The following is a 24509-nucleotide window of genomic DNA, read 5'->3' on the forward strand; positions in this document are numbered from 1 at the left end:
ATCCATTTGCCTTGCTTCTGAAGTTTAGGTACAAACTGATAGCTGGCAAATACACCAAACACAGCCAAACAGCCTCCGAACAATCCCAATGAACAGGTCAGGTGAAACAATATGAAAGAAGCTAAGAAGGACAAGAAGTTTTTAAACCATATTTGTTTGAAACTGCTGTCCACTGGAATGTACACATGCGCTCAGCAGGAAAATTACTACCTAATACTTCCCGTTTCCAAACCCCAAGGTTGTATATGGAATTTTATGTGTTTTGACTAGTAAGACAATGCAACGCAATTTATATTATCACGATTTTCTCAGAAATGCAATCTGTTCCCAGACCCTTCGCTCGTCTGCCTCATTCTAATTCTAGCCAGCGCGTTCGACCCCGTCCGAGTCTCAAAACGTGCCAAATGCTAGTGACAAAGGTAACTAAAAATTAATTAGGTTTGGGTAATTTATATCCTCGCATATTCAGATTTTCAGAATTGCTGTCTCTCCTGACAGCAACACCTACACGTTTCTAAAGCCCAGTTTCATTCCTGAATCCACATGGCATCTGTTTGTGTCAATGGAATCACTCTGCACCTTCAGGCTATCATTAGGCATTAATGATTCAGGTGCATTTAAGAGTAATTTGAATTTTGCAAACTTCTACCTTTAAGTTATCCAACTAGAAGTATTTTACCTGAGAGAACAGTGACGATGGTTTTTCAGTGGCACCTCTTACAGTTAGAAAAAGTTAACTGAAAACATGCAATTACAGAACCCATTGGGAGTTTTTAACCTTGTTAGCTTTAACATTTTTGGAAGTGCAAGACAAAAGGCAGCAACCCAAACAATAGTTTGCAATAAGTTATCCTTTTATTACATACTTAACAGTTGCTGCATAATATTTTTAACAGCAACTGATTTTAGTCCATTGCAACTTGTAGCTGGTTCAATTCTCTCCTCAAAGCCACCATATACACCAAATACAAGCCTCAGCATGTCAGAGAATGACCTAAGGGAGGGACGCTGCGCAGTGGTTAGAGCACAGGACTGCAAATAGATCAGGTTCCATTCTTGGCTCTGCCACTGCCTTGCCGTATGACTTCGGACAAGTCAGTTAATTGCTCACATTTCCCCATTGTAAAATGTGGAAAGCACTTCTTACCTACCTCGCCTACGGGAGGTGAGTGTTCATGGCTGTAAAGCTGAAGAGATTTTTTTTTTTTGGATAAAAAGTAACACAAAAAATGGTGATCCCAGAATTTTAGCCTACACTTTTAGCAGACAATCCAAAATCTTCACAGTTAATTAAATCTTAGAAGTATTTAGAAATCTGCCAACAGTAAGGAGATGTATCAATGACTATCACTGAAGGCTCTTACCAGGAGTAACACAACATTGAACAAGCACAAACAGACTTTCAGGCTCAATTCTCAGATTAATGAAGAATGCTAGATTGTGACGTGACCTTCAAGAGGAAGATAGTTTCCCCTTCTATCTCTCACCTGTGACTCAAACAGGGCAAGCTCAAACAGAAGATATTTTCTGGAACGCAAACTAGATGAGCCAAAACATTTTTCTCCATTTCTAAACTCTGATCCTATTAAACATTGAAATTTGTATGCATGACTCAATCCTCATGCTCCTCACTGCATCTTTCGCAAAACATGCTCTGCTCAGCAAAACTCCAGGACAAATGAACTACTTTTATTCGGTTTTGAAGCTACCACATATAATAGTATTGCCTCTGTCACTCAAAACTGTGTGTTATTTCCCTACAAACAAACGTGAGAAGGTACATGAAACACAAAGCACACAGCACAAAGTAAAAAGGGAAGTAGAATACATACACTGCTTATAATAAAGACATGTTAGATAATTGGAAAGATGTTTAGGAAAAGCGACAGCTCATAAAAAGAAACAGTCAAGTAAAATTTCAGAACAGGGTTACTCCGATGCCTACAAAACTTTCTGAAGCAGTAAGTCCCAAGTTTTCACATCATAAATGAAAGCGTTTTTGCAAGCATCCAATTTATAAGAAAAATATTCTGGAAATAGTCACATAGTTCAGGAGTTTACTATTTTATTAAGTGTCATTTATGTAGAAAAGTAAAAAGAAACCTTTTTATAAGAGACTTTTAATCCTCCACCAATATAACCACGGGTGCAAGCAGGCAATGCGTTACCTGTATCAGCAATACTCTAGAACACTGCAAAGCAGCATAAAGAAAAAAGGCTTTCAGTAAATGACTAAACACTCTAACACTCACGCTGATCTTGAATCCCAACATTCACAAATTTCTAGAACGCTCTCGCTTGCCTCCTGGGTTTAAGGACTTGCCAGTATCAATAAGGTAACCTAACATCTCATTCAGTCCCTCCTAGCAACTGGGCAGAATGATAGTTTGGATGTTCTGAAGTAAATTTCAGAGGGAAGAATTCCTTCTAAAGTTTCCCTCTTCCCTTAACAAGATCTAACCACAGCTTTTTTTTCTAATTTGCCTTTGTAGTTAAGCGAAATACAGCAGAGAATTTGTAAAGAGGTGCCTTTTTTTGTTTCCAGTAACTAACTCTGGATTTTCTTGCTTTCTGTACATATTCGTCACAACTGCCTCCTTTCAGGCCTCATCCAAGTTCTGCCCTATTATCACCTGCAATTTTGATTTAATTTTAGTCAAAATTTAAAAAGCATATTTAAATTCTATAGGCAACTCCCCGTCTATGCAACACGGGCTGTCTGGCAGACACCTTCACAGAACTGACTTCTCACAGCTAACTCTGCAGCTCGCTACGTGACTCAATGGCAGCAGCTGAGGTTGACAGAGCTCGTCAACAATTGAAGTAACTTTATCAAAATATCCAAATTCTTTGTTATCACCACATTATTTTAATCCATACCCAGATTTGACTTTTTCTGCTCCCTTTGTCCACTTGTAGCTTGTTCTTGCAAAATCTCTGTTTTTGTGGAATAAAACAAACACACAGAGTATGGAAACATGTACAGGATCACCACCACAGCAATGAGAACTTTAATCCGATTCAGAATTCTTACCTCCCCAGGTACTTCCTACTTGTGGAGGAGCTGATATAGGATGTACAGACGGATGGAAAGTTGGCTGCAAATCAAGCAGATCGTTTGGCAGCTTTGAAGTGCTAGAAGACAAATTAATACAACCGTTTGAACTACATCACGGTTCTCAACACAAGGCAAACGTCAGCGACTGTCAGCAGTAAGGAAAGCTTTGTTACAAAGCGGTTGTTACAACATGTACAGAACTAAGCCCAAAATCAGAAAGTCTGGTGAACTTCACATTTTCGGTTTTGTAGAGAAGTGTTAATTTAGCACCATGAGTTCTATGTTACGCCAAGGGACTTTTGTCAGAGCTGTCTAAGGCAGAACGACACCCAGCCTTCTCATCTTCCTCCCAGTCCAACACCAGGGCTACAGCACCTTACGTTCTGCAATCTTCAGCAGCTTTGGAAATAACCTCATGAAAGCCCTACGGTATGACAAAAGCAGACTGACAGAACGAATTCTAATGGGCTGCATCACCAAAATGTTACATCTAAATTCCACAGCTTTATCTTTCCACTATCAACCACTGCCGAGAAACTGGCTAACACCTGTGAGCTCCTGAAGAACTCTGGGGAAAGCAAAATACAAGCAGCTTTGGAACACCTTGTTGCACATCAGCCGTGTGAATGAAAACTCATTCAAATGCACATTTTACACTATCCAAAACCAAACTGAGACCTAAGAACATCGCATGGAAATGAAGAGTGAAGTCTTGAACACAACCGATGCAATGATTTCAAACAGGAACAGTAAAATTCATCCTCCTGCACAGTTCATTTCACACTTTAAATTACTCCTGGGGAAAAAAAAAAAAAAAAGGAGTACTGGTGTTCACCCAGAACTTTTTAGCACACAAAATAAACCAAAAATTGCACATACGGCTGCTACTATGAACAGCAGCTAAGTCACTGTGGCATCCAAGCACCTTCCAAAATGAGACTGGCACACGAGTTTAAAGGCTAGTAGCCACGTCCTAGCTCCTTGTGTATTCTCTTGCTGACCCAATCACTTGTATCATTTAGTTTTTATTATTTCAACTCTGACTGAAGTCCCATTCTGCCACTACCACTCCTGTGAAAAAGCAGCGTGGTCTGGCACAGCCCTGTACTGTGAGCAGCAGAACCAAGATCGTTTTCAAGGTAAATTTCAAGTTAGTGATAGGGATTAATCAGACGTCGCATCTAATAGCAAAAAACTGAACTTATGACCCAACATACCCCCTTCATGGCACCACCTGCTGTAAAATCTGTTCTTTGCTCATCGCAGTCATGCTGCCAACAACTGAATTTAAACATGAAGACAAAATAGCATTTGGGGTTGGTTTTTGTTTGTTGTTTTTTGTTTTTTTTTTTAAAGAGGAAAACGCTCTTGCCTTCTCTGTGTAGCATTTCTGGCTGTTTGAAGAAGCTTTATCAGATGTTTCTATGTTTCAGACCCCTTAAGCAGCAAGCTCAGATATTCAGAGTTACTAGTTCAAAGGATCTGCCCACTTCAAATATTCTGGCCTCTAAAAAGTAATTTTTGAAAAAATAAATATCCTTTTTCAAGGAACTCTTTTGGTTACTAACACTAACAGATTCTCTAGCTCCTTATACGCGATTCAGCTATTTTCCACATATCAGCCGTCAAGTGATTTCCTACAATAGCTTGCTAATAGGGAAAGAAGGCCGTCAAAGTGCTGACTGCTTTTAAAGAACAGCAGAAAACTGAAGGAGACAAGTAGATTCTTATGTGAGCTCTAACAGAACAACTAAGCAATCCTTCAGGTTTAGGATCACACCCAAAGCAAAAATACGCCTTTAAAGAGCTATTTCCTGCTGTACTGACAAAAGCACTGTACCTTCTGCTACTGCTTGATTTGACAGGTATTTTACAGACTGAAGATCACGCACTTACTCATACCGACAGTTCCTGCTAGTCAAAAATAGGGATTAGTGTGCAGTGACTACTCGTGCACTATCTTTGCAAGTCCCTGCAGACAGAGATACAACTCCAGACTCCAAAACCTGCCCCTCTTCTTTCAAACCCTGCTTCGGGCTTTCCTTTTTCTGAAAAATCTACCGAGAACGGTTGTTACCACTCAACTTTTAAAGATCTAGAAATGCAACATTTAATTCGGTATTATCTTTATGACCTCACAAACTGAATTTTTATTTGATTTTCCCCAAATTAACTTGTAAGGTTCTTTGGAGGCAAAGCACGCGTGTTTTATAGTTCCAAGCGCCTGGCTCACCGACTAAGAACGGCAGTCGATTCTGATCGGAAACTATTCTGCAGACAGATGATGAAAACACACTTTTTATGTTATTTATGGCAATAGGTTACTTTTTTCCCCCCTCAATGTTACCCAAAACGTCATTTCTTATCACACCATTAACGTACTCTACACCCAACCAACCTTGCGCAGCAGAAGTTCAGAGGAAACCCTAGCTGCAGCGCATCTGACGGTGAAGCAATACCATTAAACGTACCTGTTTGAAGAGCTAGGGGTAGAAAAAATATCAATGGCTGGTGTCGTCATTATGCTTCCTGCTGCAGTCGACACAGGAGAAGCTGCAGTTGTTAAAGAGGTATGAGGTTTCTTTGCAAGTTCTTTTAGACGTTGTTCCTGTTGGGAAAGCGAGCTGGCATAAGAAATCCAGAAACAACATTCATGTGTATGACTTTGGAGAGAAGTAAAGCAGAACTTAACGAATTCTTTTTATTTATTCCACGCACTAGTGTCAGCTACTTATAGTTACAAGAATCAGTGGCACCACAAATCCTTCAGACACTATTTTAACAAGCCATCCACAAGTTGTATGGCACGTGTACATCAGAGTCTACTTCCAACGCTTTGCCAACAGCACATGCGCAGTATTAATAACTGTTTTTTCCCTTTGCTTCATTAAGACTCCTAATAAACGATCAACAGGAACGTAGGAAAAGCATTTTTGATTAAAAATTCCACATGCCTACCTTTAAAGCTTTTAAGCGAGCTTGTTCTTCCTCTAGCGCAGCTTGCTTTTCCCTTTCATCAACTTTTGTGAGGGACAGGCCAGTGCTTGCAAGGGAAGAGACTGCATTGGAAAGGGTGGTAGCCCTAAAGTAATTGGACAGGAGAAAAAGCTGGCTGTTAATAGGTGACACGTCATAGGAAGATCTAAAGAACTCTTTACTTGTATCCACCCAGTCTTGTGAACTCTTTATAATGTTGTTATATCTCACACTGTGCAATACAAAGGGATAACTTTAAATAAGATACACTGTACGAACTGCAAAATGAAAATTCCTACACATCATGTTATCTACTCTTATACACTGGATTTTCCCCCTTAAATGCTTTCCCTCCACATTCATATTTGAAGCCTTTCCTCTTTTCCATTTGCTTAAGATGGCATTATTTCTAGATACATGTGAATCTCCAATAATCTGGGCTCCAATTCAAATTGTTGCTAATTTAACAGGTTTAGATAAGAAACTATCAATGCAACTAGCATATCCCAGAGGAAAAGTTTACAATTTATCACCACGTTTAAGAGTGTGCAAAAAATTTAAAACAAATACTTTAAAAAAAACTGAAGTAACTTTACAAAAGAAAGCAAATATTCTAAGTAGCAGCTAATAAAATGGTGCTAAATCCTAAGATTGTCACTACCGTAAAAAAAGAACATATAAAATATGACTGCCTTATGTTTTGAAAATGCAACCGAGAAATGGAATTCAATTTTGCAATATTAAGCTCTTTTTTTTTTTAAATTTAAACAATTAAGTTAGTTGCCTAGAGGGCTTCTCTGGATTGCCCTTTGTGTTTAGCAAGCACTTAAAATCAGCAACTGTCTTTCACCATATACAGTAGAGCTTTAATCCCCAATTACTTTAAAAATTCATTCTTAATTTAAGGAGTTCTCGAAGCATTTTCTTGCTTTTGACAAAAAAAAGGGATTACAGTTGAGATGTAAGAGTCTAAGAACATTAATGTTGCATACCTTACAGAAGTCTAATTATTAACAGAAAATGAACACTTGCAGGCAGTAAGTGAAAAACCCCTTAGTTTCTCTTCAGAAGTTCAAGATCAGATGTTAAAAGCATAACTACTACATGAGGGATGCTACAGCAAGTGCCTGCAGCTCCTCAGAGTCCCGTTCTGTTGACCTGGAAGAAGCTGTCTTAAATACTCAGCAAACAATAGGATAACTTGCGATTCTACCAATGCTAATATAATAGAGTTTTGTCTTGAACATAACCATCACAAACCTTAATTCATAATGAAATGGAAAATAATGGATTTAACATTCGATTCAACAATTGTGTCAAAGGACAAGGCCATAAGCACCTGCTTGCAGCTGTGGAATCTTTAATTTTCTTCCCTTCTAGAGAAGCTAAATGTTGTTCCAAAGCATCAAGAAGGCTACTCGGTGCCTATAAAAAGAGATTGAAGAATCTAAGGTGAAGCAAATCAGTGGTTAAAAGACTTTCAGAGAATGCAACTGCAGGGCAACTTGTACAACAGCTCAGAATATTTATACCACATCTTGGCATCCTGTACCTATTTAATTACTTAAAATATCAGGTGATGTACATTATCCTGTCGTAATGACTCACCAGTAAGTACTGAAATATGTCAAGAGATGTTAAAATTAACAGCTAGAGAACAGCAAGCAGACAGTCGGAAGCAGTCAGTATTTCAAGAGACACTAAGAAGGCGGCTTTACCTAAAGTCATTTCTATGCGCACGCTCTGCAAGCCTTCACAATGATTTACACGGGCGTACAGCTAAAAGCAAGCCTGCTAAAAACTGCTGCTTCATAATATCATTTAGAAGTTTCGTTAGGTGAACTCACAGATACAAACTGTGTCTTCAAGCATGACAGAAATCAGGTTGTCTTAAAACTCAATTACAGTACGACAGAAATGATCTGTAAACAATCTATAAAATCTGTAAAAGCCAGACTCTGACAGAGGTTGGATTTAATCACAAAACTTGGTGACAATATACGCAAGAAAGCATAAGCGTGTGCCATAATGCCAAGTTTTCCTGATTATGCAAGCCCAAAACCAGACATGTACCGGCAAACACATAATAGGTTTATCTACCTGTGAGAGATCTGGTATGTCTCCTCTGTCAATTCCAACTTGCTGTAAGAAAGCAAACGAGCTTTAGAACCTGTTTGCATTTGTTCAAGGCAGAGATGCTCAAAAAGCAAACAACTTTAAGAGGAAGTCACATAAAGAGCACAAACCTGTCCATATACATTTAAATCTCCACAATGTCAACTCTATAATGGTCAGTTATAATAAATTCTGCTGTTAAATGTATACACGTTTGAAGTGGGCACGTTAGAGGTATTTTAACAGATACAGCATTAGAAATAAAACAGAGTAAGAATCAAGTGTTTCAGAATTTTAAGGCTGGAAAAGTTTGCCTATCCCACAATTTACGTGGCAAATTCTCAGACCTACTGATATCGAGCATATATTTGCTAAAACAAAGCACCTTCATAATTCTGTAAAGAAGCTTTTTTCTAAAATGCAGATCAAACTTAAGATGCTCTGCAGCAGGATACACACTGTCGCAACAGAAAGATTCATTCTCTCAACCTGAGCTGATAGTGCCATCAACTGACGAGGGCTGAAGGCAGTACCTCCGACAGAGAGGTTCTGTCAGGACAGACAGTGAGCCAGGCTTTACTGCTTAATTTTTTGGTAAGAGTTCTGAATAACGAAGGAAAGCAAAACAAGAACAGGAGCACATCTCAACTGAGGAATTCCGTAATTCTAGGACATCAATTCAGCAATGCTTCAGAAACAAGAATGCAACAGATTAAATACATTTAAGAAAGCACACCAACAAAACATTTTGCAAGGTAACTGCTTTTTCCTCTACAAACACGCCTATGGCCAAGACATCTTTAAAAAAAAATAATTACATGTTCACCTACTTGTCTCAGTTTCTTGTTTGTGAAGCTGTTATTTAATTTAAATAAAATATGGCAGAATTGTGGATTTCAAACTAGAATACGGCTAGAATCATAGAAAGCAGCAGATCACCGTGAAGTTCCTTTCTTTGTTTTAAGCAAGGCTCCTCTTCAACGCTCACAATTATTATGGAACCAAAAAAATTTTAAACGGCATATTTACACACCCTCCTTAAGTAAAAGATAAGCCAATAAATATTTTGTAGTCAGGTTTTTCAATGCAGTCCTCAAAGGAACTAATCACCAGGGTAGAGACTGACAAGATGACCCTTGAACCACAATTAGGCTGGAAGGAAGAACTATCTGCTTTACAAGAAAATAGGCATTTTATAAGTTGTTTCAAATAAAGGGCAAAGTTTGGCTGACTAAAGTTTACCTCTGCAACTTTAAGGAACTCCGAGATCCGCGTCATTCTAGTGAGGAACTTCTTGTATATATCAAGGCCTTCTTTGCACTGGTTCTTTTTCATATCGAAGTATTTTTCTATCAAGAGTAAGAATATTTGCACTAAATGAGAAGTCAAGCATTCTGCAAAGGATACGCGAAGTAAAAGTGTCTAGAACAAGACAAACAGAAAACGCCTGCAGATCTGTTTTATTACATGAAGTGCAGAAGTTACTAAGCCTAACTTGGAGCAAATGACAAAAACTCGATCTGAACGCGAGCTAATAGTCACCAGCATGCAATTACACCTTACCTTGCAGGTACTAGATCTCATAAAAGCATAAGCACCCTGAAGAGGACAATCAGGTTTGAGAATAGGTCACCCAAAGAAATGTAAATCCATGCTTTTGGGGGAAAAAAGAGTGATTTTACAATCTGGCAGTCAAACAGCTACTCTATTCCAGTGGCCACAAACCAGATTTTGATATTCTCTGCCAGACTGATGCCTCTTGTTACAGCGTGGTCTACAATGAGGTGCAAACGATTGCAAGGCACTGGTGCTGGAAGTAACAGCATGTCAACTCCCTTCTTGAAATAACTTTCAGGCCCTGTGTTTCTGTACTAAGCTGCACTCAAAACATGAGCGAAAGCAACCGTATGCTTGTTCTTCTGGATGAGGTAAAAGAAGTAGAGACTTCAGTCTGGAAGCCTGACTGTCCTTCACTGACTAATTCAGCATTCTGCTTTCCATTTTGCAAGCACTGGGTAATAACAGCAGTCAGATAGCTTGACCTGATCGCAGAATACAACTAAATCAGGCATATCAACAGACCCTTCTTGACATTTTCTAGATTTAGGCTCTGCTGCATCTCCAGCGTGTGCAAGTGAAAGGCCTTGAAGCCTGAGTTTATAATTCCCCTTAAAAAAGCCAACCAATCATTAAATCATCAGAATGGCCAGGGTTGGAAGGGACCTCTGGAGATCATCTAGTCCAACCCTCTGCCAGAGCAGGGTCACCCAGAGCAGGTGGCACAGGAACGCCTCCAGGCGGGTTTGGAATGTCTCCAGAGACGGAGACTCCACCACCTCTCTGGGCAGCCTGTGCCAGGGCTCTGCCACCCTCAAAGGAAAGAAGTTCCTCCTCATGTTTAGGTGGAACTTCCTATGCTCAAGTTTGTGCCCGTTACCTCTTGTCCTGTCCCCGGGCACCACTGAAGAGAGCCTGGCCCCATCCTCCTGACACCCACCCTTTAAGTATTTCTAAGTGTTGATAAGATCCTCCCTCAGTCGTCTTTTTTCCAGACTGAAAAACTTAAAAAGAAACAAAACCTGGTCTTGTTTCTTAAATATGAAACATCAATATCATGATTTGGGTTTGCCATGCAGTTCAATGAGACAAAAACACAGAAAAAATCCCAACAAAAAACAACCCCAGAACAAAGTGCGAGAACAAAATCAAGTGAAAAAAAATCTTGCATTGGCTTTGTGTTCAGAAGTTTACCCGTATCTGTATTTAATGCAATAGAAAATGCAGTTGGACAGAAAAAACCTTGGAAATAAATCTGTCTTGGAAATAACAGTAATAATTTAATGCTTTACAGTATGACTATTTCAATTTCTCAGAAAAGAGCACCTCTTTGTTGTATGTATGTAAGCAGTTGTACTTACCCAAGAGGTTAATAATCCCTTCGTTATATGCAGCAAACAGTCTAATGGCATCTTTGAAGAGGAGCATGAAGGCAGCATTAATTACACCATTTGTAAGTTCATTGCTATTGACCTAGGAAGAGCAGAAATAAGTTAATTTAACTGAATTGATCCCTTATTGAAAAACTTCTAGTTGAACTCCGGGTACTCTATCCCAAGGCACGCTTTCCCATCATCTCACTGGCTACTAGCGGAAAGTGGCAGCACAGCAAATCAACACAGATCTCTCAGCACGGAATTAAATCAAATCATTTTGGCAGACATTTTTTGTTAACTGATGTCAATGTTAACAAACGTAACTAAAAGACAGAGGGCAGAAATAACCACTTAAATGAACAAATAATTCTTAGATAAGGTAGACAATAAACAACACTAACTTAGCACAAAGCATTCTCCCCAGTGAGCACCTTCTTTCTTTTATCTGGTTTCTTAGGACTGTATCAATGACCAAAATGATTTGTACTCTAAGCTGTGAGGATAACATGGACACAAGAGGATGAACATGGAACTAAGTTTAAGATCTTGCCCTATTTTACAAGTCTGGGCAGGTTTGTACAAAGTCAATAGCACTTTAGACGGGTACATGCTGCTACACTTACATTGAAGTCAAGAAGTGCATCCATCTGATTTTGTATAATTGGTACAGTTTTTAGGAGTTTTTCTGTGCTCATTGTTCTCATCACTCCATCAGCCCTGTTGTGCAAAACAAAAGAAAATCCTTCACCTGAATTTTGAAGGCAATTTTTAGTGAGAAACAGAACATAGCAAAGTAAAAGAGGTCATCAGAAAACATTTCAGTCATGGCCATTCAAAGCAGGCATTTCCATGTTTAGGAATGATCTCTAGCCAATACAACTGTAATAACTGCAATGCACAAAAGTAACAACTTTTATACGGCCAAAAGATGACTCCAAGATCAATTTTTATTCAGAGGAAGTGAAACTGATAGTGCTCAGAGACACAGCAGAGCTACAACGCATCAGGTCATCAAAAGAAAAATGCTCTGAAGGTTATTTCTGAAGCAAAATTGTTTACTGTTTTGTGTCAGATTGCGTGATTTTCTTTTCAACTGAAAGCAGTAAGAAAGAATAAACAAGTGTGGCAATACATTTTTCAAGCTTTTTCAGACGGATTATAGAGGCTACATGACACTTCCTTTTAATGGCTGACTACCAACATTTGGTTATTATTTGTTCAGATTAAAGGGACAAATTATTCAAGAAAAGCAACAACTGAGGAAGAGATTAAGTCACCTGAGCAACAAGGAACAACTGCTTTCTGTGTGATAAATCAGGCAGCCTTACAGTCCCTCAGCGCACACAGCAAACCAAACGTTTCCTGCAAGGGCAAATCTCTCAGTGCATCTGCAGAGAGAAGGCTGTGGCTGTTCTCCAGGCTGGAAACCCACGGGGAACACGCTGCTCCCAGCTTTCTACTCCTGCTCTGGACTCCCTCCTTCCAGCAACTGCACCAAACCTAACGCGGCAGGGCACGGCTCCCAGCCCCTGAGAAAAACCGAGGGGTGGAAAAGGGAGATTGCTGCCACCCAGAACAGTTATTCCTGCTGGCTCACGGATGCTGTGGGCTAAAGAATTCCCCTCGTTTGGCCTAAAACACCTGATTACAAAGCAACTGTGTGACACCCTAGTGCATCTGCAGCCACCTGACCATGCACGTACCCTGTAGGTGGAAAAGGCCGAGTGCTTTCTGTTGTTGGGACTCCAGCCATCTCTAAAGGCAGAAACAGTGACAGGAGCCCCAAAGCTGCCCTTTTACATCACCACCACATTTGAAAACAAAGTTGGCTGTACAGTATTAGCAAAGAGGCATAAGGGATCTGGACAGTCTTCTCAGGCCAACTGAGATGGCTTTTTAACACTAATGCAAGGCATCGTTAGGCAGCCCATTACTGCAGTTAACTCATTCATCGGTTTCAGGTTGAGATTTTTATGGGTTCGTTAACAATTAACTTTTAAGCATCAAGGTAAATTATCCTGTGTATGGATGGTAAAGGATGCCCAAATGTAAAACTAAAATTGTTTTTAAACTTTAAAAACCACTGCATACAGAGGAAGTGAACAAAGATGGAAAGACTTTCAACCATGACCTGTACATCCTCTCCCACCTTCCCAATAGAGGAGATCTCCAGATTAATTCCATCATTAACTATAACGTGCAATTTACCCAATGACTGGTGCTCTGCTCTGTGTTATTTTACATGTAAACAGGTACCTAATCTCAAACAACCAATCTCTCTCAAAGGAGTTCACTTTCCAGGAAAAATTTTAATTCCTGTAGACAAACTCAGAACAGCACCTACTACGATGTTCCATTACAAGTATGAACTGCACTACCTTTATGAAGGTAGTAAGCTTCATCAGACATTTTGGGACATGAACAGAGAAACACCAGGGAGGACTGCAAGGTGTTTCACGAAACACCTGTCACTTAAACATTCCAGAGCTAGAAACACAAGCAAATTGTATAGTCCCATATACTACATGCAAGACAAAGGAACTTTGTGATGTATCATGGAAGATTTGTCCAAACTTCTACTTTTTTTGATATTTACTTTGGTGTTTCATTTCTTTAAACATTAACAGTTTAATACAAAGAAGCAAAATTACAACAACCGAAGCAAAACGATTTTGCAATATACGTTAACTGTTGAGCCTTTGCGCGTCGCAGGAGATACTCAACTGAGAAAAGCAGACACTGCTGTCTGTAGAAAGCTGGAGCCAACATTGGTATTTTCCACTTGAATTACAGGACATAAGACAAAACCTCAAGATAAGCAAAACAAAAATACAGTCCTTACCCTCTTTTTACTTTTGTGAAGTCAAAAGCCACTTGTCTATAGGAAACCGCCTTTTCATTCAGATATCTACTATACCGTCTGATAAACGTTGACATGTCATAGCCTAAAAAACAAGTTTCAGAAGCTTATTACTTACCTAGTCAGTTAAAGAACAAGAACCTTACTCTAAATAAAGTGCAAGATACTAACACAAGACAGCTTCAGTATATTTTTGCCTGATTTTGTATAGTTAATCTGTGTTATGAAGAACTACGTACGTCATTGCATTCACCATGTAAATCAAACAGGCAACACCAAATATCTAGAAGACCTAAATTACACAGAAGTTTACATTTCACTTCCTAAGGGAATTACTTCCACAAGCAAACCAAAGTATTTTTACGCAATTTCTCTCATATTATGATTACTACCAAAAAAATTACACGGAGCATTCTTGAAGATGTTTGCATCAACTCCACAACACACACTCTAATTTACAACTGAATAGGAAAAAAGAAAAAAAAAAGCGTTGAAGGAAACATTAAGACACAACAGAAATTTTTTTATGTTAAATCAGTGATGACAGGAAATATTTTGACAACTGTCAGTCTAAGGATACAGGCCAAGAAAAAGATCTGTCTGTAATCAATACTGAGACCATGGAAGTTAAGACTCAATAAAATGAGGCAATTTGGTAGACCCTTGGTTATCACTGAGAAGGTTTCTGTGCCCAGGCAACCACTCTGTGTGCCTGTTTTAGTACCCTTGTGGCACAAATTAGAAGCAGCTATATAAAAATTAATGCAGAAAGTAAGAAACCACCTCAGGAGGAAAAAAAAAAAGACAACAGCGACATGTATGATCAGAACTGCACTCCCAACTGGAGCATAACAGTTGGGAAGGGTATTTCAGTTGAAAAGTCTGAACCAGAGAGAAATTTATTTTCCCATAGGATTAGTCTCAAGGATGGATGGAACGGTCTTCAGACAATTTCCCAAAAAGTTAATTTAATTTTTTATTTTTAGACACAGTTCTTGTCTCACTGACATGATATATCCGATGTATATATGATGCGTTGTTTTGAAGTTTAATGTAGTAGTCAAAATATACCTCTCCAAATGGAGAAATCTTTTCAGAAATATGAGGAATACTAAAGTCAGGTCTGCTTAGCTACGAAAGTTAGAAGCATTTCTAAGTAAGCCTGTCCTAAAAGATGCCACAAATTCCTCCAGCTTCTGCCACGCCACAACAGCATTTTAAACTAAGAAATGCGGTCTAGGGTAAAACAGACAGAAAAATTCCTTCTTAAATTACACTGTCCATTAGAGTTACCAAGTTGTATTTAATGTCCCCCAGCACACTACTAACTTTTAATGAAAAAAAAACCCTTACCTTGCAATCCACTTTTGTCTAGGAAATTGCTCAAATTAAACAACGTGTTTCTGGACGCCAGATACTGGATAAAACGCTAGATGAAAGGGAAAAATTGAATGCTTTTACTATATTACCAATAAGCTGGAAGTGAGGTAACACTACTAGAAACCCTCCAACTTATGCAATTCAGCTTTTGTTCTTTAAGATCGATTTCAAATCCGGAAACTATTACAAAAACTCAGATAAATTTTCAAAACTCAGATAAATTTTCAAATGAAGCTATTTGGTTTTTATGTAAGAATCTGTGAACAAATCAGCCATGCAGATATTACACGATGGCCTCTGACTGAAAGACTTTGTTTCTTTTAAAACTATGGAACTGGAAACTTCTGAAAAAATCCCCCCAAATACGTTCTCATTTTACACACTCACAATTGTTTCACCAACTTCAATTTTATAACACTTGATTTCACTTTACCAATTAGCCAAGGCATCTTTGCTCAGCATACAATTGTAATGGTACTTAGCTTAAATATGAAAATAAGGTGATATAAAGGTTAGTTTGCTCATAAATCACACGTTAAATAAACACAAGAGTCCATATAAAACACTATCACGCTCAGTGCATTTCACTAGTTACACCAGAATTCCATATTATGTTTCACAAAACGAATTATACTATTTTCACCTTGTAAAGACACATTTCAGATCACTGGCATCACACCTTAATTTAGTAGGAAAAATAATTGAGCCATTGTATCGAGAGCTGCTACAAAAATAAACCAACCATTCGCTTGCAATAACATTTTGACAGAGGAACAAATAGTTCTGATTAGCGTAACGTACTACTGAATTATTTTCATTAGCATAAATACACAGGTTACACAGTAAAAGAATGGAGAAGAGTAAAGGCACCCAGTACTTAGCTATAAATTGATTAAGCAAAAGCTGGAGGACTAAACACTTTTCAGGGGTTTTTTTTGCAAAGGAATTTACAGATTCTCTATAAATTTTGAGACATTTTCATGAGCACTTGATTCCCATGCTCACTGTTCAAGAAGTATTTCTAGCTGTGAAAAGTTTCGTCTTGAACAGCAATCTTACCCTCGTCACTTCTGTAACACATTTGGCAAGTAAAATTTGTTTGGCAGTTTTATTCTTAAAATGGAAAGTATTTCAGACAGTGGTCCCATGAAATACCTTTAATTCCTATGAAGTGTATTGGTATCGGTTTAAAACGCGTATGACTGAGAAAGCGCAAGCACAGCAAAAGTGTATAGACCTTATTTTGGAAAGCGTCAAGTTATCCCAGTGACAAGGCTTAAAGTCAACATGAGAAGTTTGCCCTCTTGTGGCTTACTTCGCTTCAAGGAATAGATTTTCACGCAGACCAGAAATACTCTGCAGGTAACCCGCAAGAGAAACCAGTGTACATATATTAAAAAAACCCAAACACACACAAAAAAACCCAAAAACACAACTACAAACAGCCACCACACAGAAAAAAACTCCCCACAACTTAACCCCCTGCCTCAACCCAGACACTCAGCCAGAGGAAGCAGTTACACAACTCTGAATGCAACCCGAAATGAAAAATTTTGGTCCTCTCTACAAAGTTATACTTGCAATTTTCTGAAGCTATCCCTCTTAATTCCAAAATTCATATAGCTTACATTACACTGACTGCGGTAATAAGGAATGTTTACAATCACTTTCTAAGAAAGCCTTGGAAGTATAGTTTTGGGGTTTTAAATGCCGAAAGTTCAAGCCGCTGCTATGCTTGGTTTAGTATTCCCAAAAATAAGGCCCCACAGGAATTCAAGTTGTGGAACAAAACAAGCTTATTCCTTTTTGTGTAAATTGAGGTTTTGTTTGTTTAATTGTTCTACAGTGTTCGGTGTTACGTAGATGCTCACACTCAGAGCCAGCTCACGGGAGTATACTTGTCTTAAAAGATTAGGGAGTGATGGGGGAAACCAGTTCAGAATCGAGTTACGTGGCAGAAGAGACCACGTGGATTAGCTTGAGCATGAACCTAAAACTGCTTCCACTTTCAGCCTTCAGAATCCCATTCAAGATAATTTCTGTTGGTGGTGTTTGGTTGATTTTTTTATTGTTAGAATAACACCACGAGAAAGAGGTACCTGCAGCATTCAGGACAGTTACTTCTGATTCTAGAATTACAAACTTTAAAGTAGAAACAAACTAAGTAGAAAAACACATAAAGAGTTCTGTGTTCACGCAGAGTTAGACACAAAAAAGTACAAATAAAGATTTTGTTACAAAGATAATTAGTGGAAGCATTTAGCTGACACTTAGGGGAATGAAGTGCTATAACTGTTCTCAGACATATCATTTTTTGTATTACCTCGTTTCCATACACCATTAGATGATGGGTTGTGATGAGAGATTTGAAGACCACTACCCAGCTACTGTTGGTCGTTCTTTCAAACAAACTGTCCGCCAGCTGTGGGATGTTCACATTCATCTCATTTGTGCACTGGATTAAATCTGCAATACAGAAATTTTTGTTGTTATTATTATGAGTTCCAAGAAGGAAGATCAAGAACATAAAAAAACCCATCAGTACACTCATTTTACATAGCAGTATTTTCTATGAAAAATATTTTTCAAGTAAAATAATTACTTTCTTGAAAAGAACCATGGCACGGGTCTACCAGAACCCCGTAACACAAACTCCACTCTGCTCACTGCCGAGATTCCAGGTCCTCAATTGCTTTTGCAGTAGCCTTAGAAGATCCTGGAATAGAAGTACCATAATGACTTACACTATCTCTGACTAACTCAACCCAGCTTTCAAACATCTAAAGCATTAAATAGCAAAATAATTCTTACATCATGCTACCATTTAATGAAGTTTTACTGGAAGATTATGACTAGAATTAACTGTAACCTCAGATTTCTGGCCTCTTAATAGACCAGTAAGCCCTTCTAGACATTGGTTCAATGTGAGTAATAAAAGATTCAAATACTGCTTAGTCTTGATACAAGGCAATCAACACCTCCAAAGGGGCAGAGGAAATGTTAAGTGAAAAAATGAGCCTCTAGCTACAACGCCAGAAGTTGACAGATTAATTTAGTTAAAACAAAGTGGGCTGGTAACTGAAAAGATGGTTAGGAGCACAGCAAAACCCGAGGTTGGCTAGCTAACTCAACACTATCCAATTCTTGTTCCACCTGGACTTCTAGTAGACAAGATCTAGAGATTCTTCAAACAGCTGTTTAAAAAGCTACCTTGTCCATCTTTCTTCCAGATTTGCTACCGTCACAACTGTATAACCACGAGGAGCCATGCTTGACTTAAGATCATGATGCTACAGTGACAAATACAACAGGAGCAACTATATCAGCCTCCAAATGTGATATAACACAGCTTGCTAGCACTTAATATGAAGCTTAAGTTAATGCAACATAGTACTGATGACACTTTACTACCACTACCACCCTGAAAATAAAACAGTAGTTTTCAGTCAAACTGCCAGCCCTGCCGAAAGCCATAGCTCCGTAAGGACCAAGACTCAGGTAAGCCCTATGTCTGCCTGTCTATGGGCGACTAAGGCTAACTGGAAACGTCCGTTTAATCTGAAGGCAAACGTTTAACCTTTGAAAACAGTTTTATATCCTGCTATGAACAACCATTCATCACAAAGGACTCCTGAAAGACAGGACCCTCCTTCAGCCAGAGAAGCAGGTAAACAGAGCTACCACAAACTCAGAACCAGAATGGTCAGAACAGAAAAAGCTGCTATTTATAAGTTTAAGTATTAAAGGAAGCAAGCAGGAAATGATTTCCACATTCAAAACGTAATGAGATGGAGAGATTAGCCATTCCTTTATCTACAAGTAAAACTGTGATGACTACAGGCAGTCATGACCTCATTTTTAAGTCATGGTTATCCATTATTGGAGGATGATTTGGGGCTGTTAAGACAATGGTAGGATATTACTCAGCAAGAGATGTGCTCTGAACTGGATCATTAAAACCAAGCCCTGCAGCTTCTTGATCTTCAGGTCTTCCCATCTAAGCAATAACACTCGCAGTTTTGTGCGAGGCTATCTGGCAGGAGCACACATTAAATACAAAGGTATATGCATCACTGGATGTCAGGTCATCCGTTTTGGCATAAGATGTGCAAGCGCTATTAGCAAGTGAGAAATTCGATTCTTAAATGCAAGATTTGCCAACTAGTCAAGAGTAACAAAGAAATAAGTGCCACTTGAAAACCCACTATCTAAAAATCACTAAAAAAGTTATATCCACTCTAGATGGTATTTTGTGCTGGAAGAAATGTTTTCTGAAACGCCATTGGACTTTCAAATCATGTTTTGGTATCTGTTGCAGTGTGTAAAAGAAAACAGGCTCTGTAACCCAGCAGAAAATCATCCCTCACAGAACTGATGAGTGGTTATGTGAAAAGCATATGAATGAAGTTGGGGGGTGGGGGAGAGAGGGCAGGCACATCAGGAAGGAGAACCAGTAGCCAACTGGGAGAGAACATAAGCAAGAACAGAAGTACGCAGGGCAGTCTAGCCTTGAAGGGGAGGAAGCAAACTGGCAAATGCAAACAAGGGAAAGCATCACTGCAATACCACAGTTACTACAGACTGCGTTGAGCAAAACATGAAGTTTCTTTCTCTACCAAATGCAGGTTGAACACCACAGATGCTTAATAATCTGGTACGTCCCGATAGCCCAAAGTGCATCATACACATTTCAGAAAAGCTACATCTGTCTAAAAGCTTCTTTGAAAGTATTCGCATGAGCAATGCTAATTTAAGTAAAAAAATATTTGTACAGTTAAACCCAAACGAGTTCAGCAATTTTTGTGCTAACCATAGCGTAAGCAGCATAGTACTGACACAGCAGAAGAGAAGACAGCACCCTGCATCCCACACGGCCTGTTCGAGACGACTGTCACACACCGTCGTCTTACTTATTTATCCTATTCCCACAGACACCCTTCATTAAGGGAGAGGAACAAATATATAATTATTTTCACATCCTACACCTTACACAACTCGTCTCCCACCCACCTATGAAAATACTAGCTATATATTTTGAAACGTGCCCAAAGCAACATATCTCAAGACTGCTAGTTACGGGGTGTGGTATGAGCAATACAGCAGGCAGGTATATAACCAAAGGGCAAGGCACTAAGGGGAATAGCTTTAACCTTAGAAAAGAACAAAAAAAGATATAAACAAACAAAAATATCAAGCAAACTAAAAAGGATAACCCTTGGTGAAACTGTGATGGCTGCTTCATCTTTGAACTTCTTGCCATAGGAGAGCAGGAGAAGGACTGAATACCTAACCCCGCCGATACTACAGAAATGGAAGTCACACTCTCTGCTGACCTTCTGCATTAATGCCCACACCACCTCTCCTGGGGGGTACAAACCACCTTCCCAACTCTAAAAGCTGCTGCAGCTTCCATAGCATAAGACACACAGCATAAAGATATCAAATAATAAATGTTGATCGTTGTTTCAAAGAAGGCAGCAATTAGGAACGAGAATTTTAAGTTAAGCTGGCAGCTGGCTGGGAGAGTTGTATGAGGGAAGCTCAGAGAGGAATGAATGCAGAGATACATCCACGGATGTAGCTGGAGACATCCCAGAGAAAGGCCACCAGGATGGCCAGGGCTTAGAGCACGTGATGCACAAGAAGCAGTTGGGTTTATTCCATCTGCAGAACAGAAGGGTAAAGGCAGGGAAGGGGAATATAAACACTGTCTTCACAGTCAGATGATTCTTAGAAGTTCACAGCAAAAGGACGAGAGGCAGCAGACGTGCTGCAACACGGGAAATTCTTATCAGATGAAGACATTAAAAAAATTCACAATGAAAGTGGTCAGGCACCAGAGCCCGTAAGCAACAAGATCTTTTAAAGTTTGACATGGTTTAAGCAGGAGGTAGATTAGAGGACTTTCCGAGGTCCCTTCCAACCTAAAGTAATCTACAATTTTATGTTCTGCCTATGGAAAGAGAATGAGAAAACGGAGACAGATGAAACCAGAGAATTGACTTACAAAGTAAGTTAAAGTCAAAACAGTAGTCCAACAGGAGTACCTTTCTAAATATTTCAAAACCTTAGACCTATTTGAGTGATCGATAAGACTTATGTTTTGAAGAACTCTATTTACCTACCTACGCTAAACCATACACCGAATTTCAGCAGAGATGTCAAAACCAGATTTTCCTAGAAAACAGTTCTTGTTTATTTTTAAGTAGAAGAAACTACACCATATTTTTGTTATAAGTTAAAATTTTTACCGCTAAATGACCTTCACTTAACTCAGGTCTGTCAGGGTTTGTGGCTTTTTTCCAAAGCAAAGGGTTTGCAAGGAAATATAACAAAGGTCTGGCCTACAGATATTTCAGTAACATTGAAGATTTGCGATTGCACCTGTACAAAGGCATTCTGTTGCCTAATCCTGCTGAAGTTAACCACTATGAAATGTGCAATAAAATACCGTGTAGTACTCTGGCTCAGAAAAATAATATATTTGCACTCCCAACCAAGATATGTACAGTCTTTACAACTGCTCAGGCTTCATTACAGGAAAGAACCAAATGATTTGTTGCTTTACACAACTGATAGTTATTAGGTGAGAGAAGTATAAAGGCAAGCAATGCAGCAAGACTGAAGATTCATAACCAAGAAACAAGAAGCAATCACGTACACAAACCAGCTACTACAAGGCCAAGATGCTGATTTGAAGTACAGCTTCTACTCCACGCTAGGCGTGTCGACAGGGATTAGCCAACCCATGGTACGTGATCATACGATTCTTGAGCCACGGCACACAGGAGGCGGCCAGGCCAGACAGTAACACGCCAAAGGCATCTGCCACGAGTCATCCTAGAGAATGCGTGGGCTTTCAACAGGTGCCCATGACCCAACTCCTTGAGCAGAACCTCATTCTGCACTAAGCAGCCTCCTAAGACAAAGCTACGAAAAAGCAGTTTACTTCCCCACAAAAAGAACCATGAGAACACATTTTTATTAATTTCTTTCCAGAATCTCACCCATATTAATTTGCAGTAAGAGTATAAAAATTTGGCTTGAAAATAGGGTTTGCTAACTCAGACTCTATCGTTTGCAGTAAGTTGACTAGTAAACTGAACATAATCCAGAATGATGTATTTCATGTACTGATTACTTCCAATGGTTTAGCTATATCTCTCACTTTGAGCAACGTTTCTATTCATAAATATCAACCTGAAAATATTTACAAGAACCAGATCTTTCAAGGCCAGAAATTGTGCCTCACATCTGTAGTTACTCCAAAATAGGTCAAGCAACTGTGACAGATTCCCATCTTGCTAACTGTTGCTTTTTCATCTATTATACCAAAGATGCTATCTATAAGTGAACGCATAATTGGTTATCGTCTCCCACATGCTAACAGGTGGTTTTGTTTGTTTTTTATAATGCAAGAGACAGCGTCCATCCAGTAAGCAAGTAACTGAAATACTGATCATTCAACATTAGTAGGCACACATAGTGTGAAGAGTTAAACACACTATATTCTTCACTAAAAAAACCATCAAAATCGTAAAGCTTGAAAGTGCTGAACTGCTTTGCCCAGGAAGTCACCTGCCCATTTGCAACATCTCATCGAATCTGGGTTCATGTTTGCAAAAACTAAAACACATAAGGTGATTCTGGTGGAAGATACAGCAGCTGAGCTTGCCCAGGACAAATTGCTGCAAAATAAGGGGGTTTTTTTAAACACTTAAGTGGAAATTACTTGGGAACAGAAATTATTCTAGACAACATACTGCCTTCCTAAGTTGGGAAGCTAGAGTAGAATGAGCCACCCATGGAACAGCAGCTCCAAGTGACAGTTGCAATGAAGGAGCTCACTGCCCCAGTGCTGATGAAAACAGTGAAGCAAAAAAAAAAAAAAAAAGGTAATACATAGTTCTTCCAGACTGGCTAAATTTGGTCTAAAACAGGATCAAAAAAAAAAAAATCTTTAGAGTAAGAGCACTCTGCTCTTTGCTCACACATGTATATGGATATTGCAGTTTTACGAAGTTGACTGGAAAATGACGAGGAAGCAAATACTACAATCCTGGGAAGCAGCTCATATACAATATTTAGACCAACTACAACAAGAAAGTAAAATAAGTCACAGGTCCTGCCAGAAACTCAAGAAGTTTGCGTTGTAAGGATTATCCCAATTTTATTTTTTTTTAAAGAGATATTAAAAAAAAAAAAAAAAAGAGCTCCAAAAGACATGCAGATCAGTTTAAAGGACCCACTTTTCACACTGAAGCTATCCAATGCACAAGAGGCTTTGCTTGGATGGCATCTTTCCTCTTGCTCTCTGCTAGAGATACTACTGTTACAAAAACTTAGCGTCCCCCAAAACAGCTTCCGGCACGAGTCAGGTCTAGATTTGACATCCACCCATGGTCCCAGAAATTGGTGTCACAAATGCAGCACTGCACCTTAGTGCAAAATTCAATATGGAAATGGCTATCTGAACAACAAAAGGGGCAAAATTTGCCTTAATGTATATCTTAACTTCAGAAACTAACATGAGAAGTCCAAGGCACGACTAAAGACAGGCATGCATACCTTCACCACGTTAAATTTTTTATTTCTCCCAAGCCAACATAAAATCAACATACAAAAGAGACTATGGTTGATTAATCAAGTAAACTACAAGTTAACAGCCTGAGCTGATATATTCAGAATAGGGACATACTTAGCTCCAGGTTCAACAGGAGCCTCCAATTTATTCTACAATCTTCCACAAAAACACATTTACACAGCAATGCCCAATAACAAGTCCGATATATTACTATTTATTTATTTAAGATTATTAAAGTACCACCCTATTAAATTAAGCAAATAGCTAATTCCTTCGTACCATTACCTTTGGGTAGATGTGCACGTTGCGTATCTCTGCCTACTATAAGGTATGGTCAAAGCTTAAAGCTCATTCTAAATAAACTGCGCACTTTTCAAATAATACATGCTGGTTTATTTCAGATAAACTCAACGCCCAGACAAGAAAAATACTATGATAAAAGATATATAGATACATATAAAAATAAAAGTCACACACAAATTAAAACTTTCTTGAAGAATTCTTAATACCCTATTCTTGCAGAACAGTCAGAATCTGAATACTCTAAAACTACCAAGTTCGGCATGCCAGGAGGAGCAAAGTTACCCAATAAACTCTATGAAG

General features: G+C 38.9%; 1 protein-coding gene across 7 annotated transcripts in view; it reads right to left on the reverse strand.

The window, feature by feature from the left end:
- PICALM (phosphatidylinositol binding clathrin assembly protein) overlaps window positions 1-24509 on the reverse strand; it is a 70786-nt gene that overhangs the window by 23262 nt on the left and 23015 nt on the right. For all 7 annotated transcript variants that reach the window (XM_063326137.1, XM_063326129.1, XM_063326120.1 and 4 more), the window contains exons 2-12: window positions 17646-17788; window positions 15296-15371; window positions 13925-14027; window positions 11706-11799; window positions 11068-11179; window positions 9392-9498; window positions 8135-8176; window positions 7374-7459; window positions 6017-6140; window positions 5530-5666; window positions 3035-3135 (exon numbers count right to left, since the gene is read on the reverse strand). In XM_063326137.1, coding sequence (XP_063182207.1) covers window positions 3035-3135; window positions 5530-5666; window positions 6017-6140; window positions 7374-7459; window positions 8135-8176; window positions 9392-9498; window positions 11068-11179; window positions 11706-11799; window positions 13925-14027; window positions 15296-15371; window positions 17646-17788 — 1125 coding nt within the window. The remainder of the gene's footprint in view (window positions 1-3034; window positions 3136-5529; window positions 5667-6016; window positions 6141-7373; window positions 7460-8134; window positions 8177-9391; window positions 9499-11067; window positions 11180-11705; window positions 11800-13924; window positions 14028-15295; window positions 15372-17645; window positions 17789-24509) is intronic.

Source organism: Chroicocephalus ridibundus, chromosome 1 (assembly GCF_963924245.1).
Source record: "Chroicocephalus ridibundus chromosome 1, bChrRid1.1, whole genome shotgun sequence".
In the NCBI taxonomy this organism is placed as follows: Eukaryota; Metazoa; Chordata; class Aves; order Charadriiformes; family Laridae; genus Chroicocephalus; species Chroicocephalus ridibundus.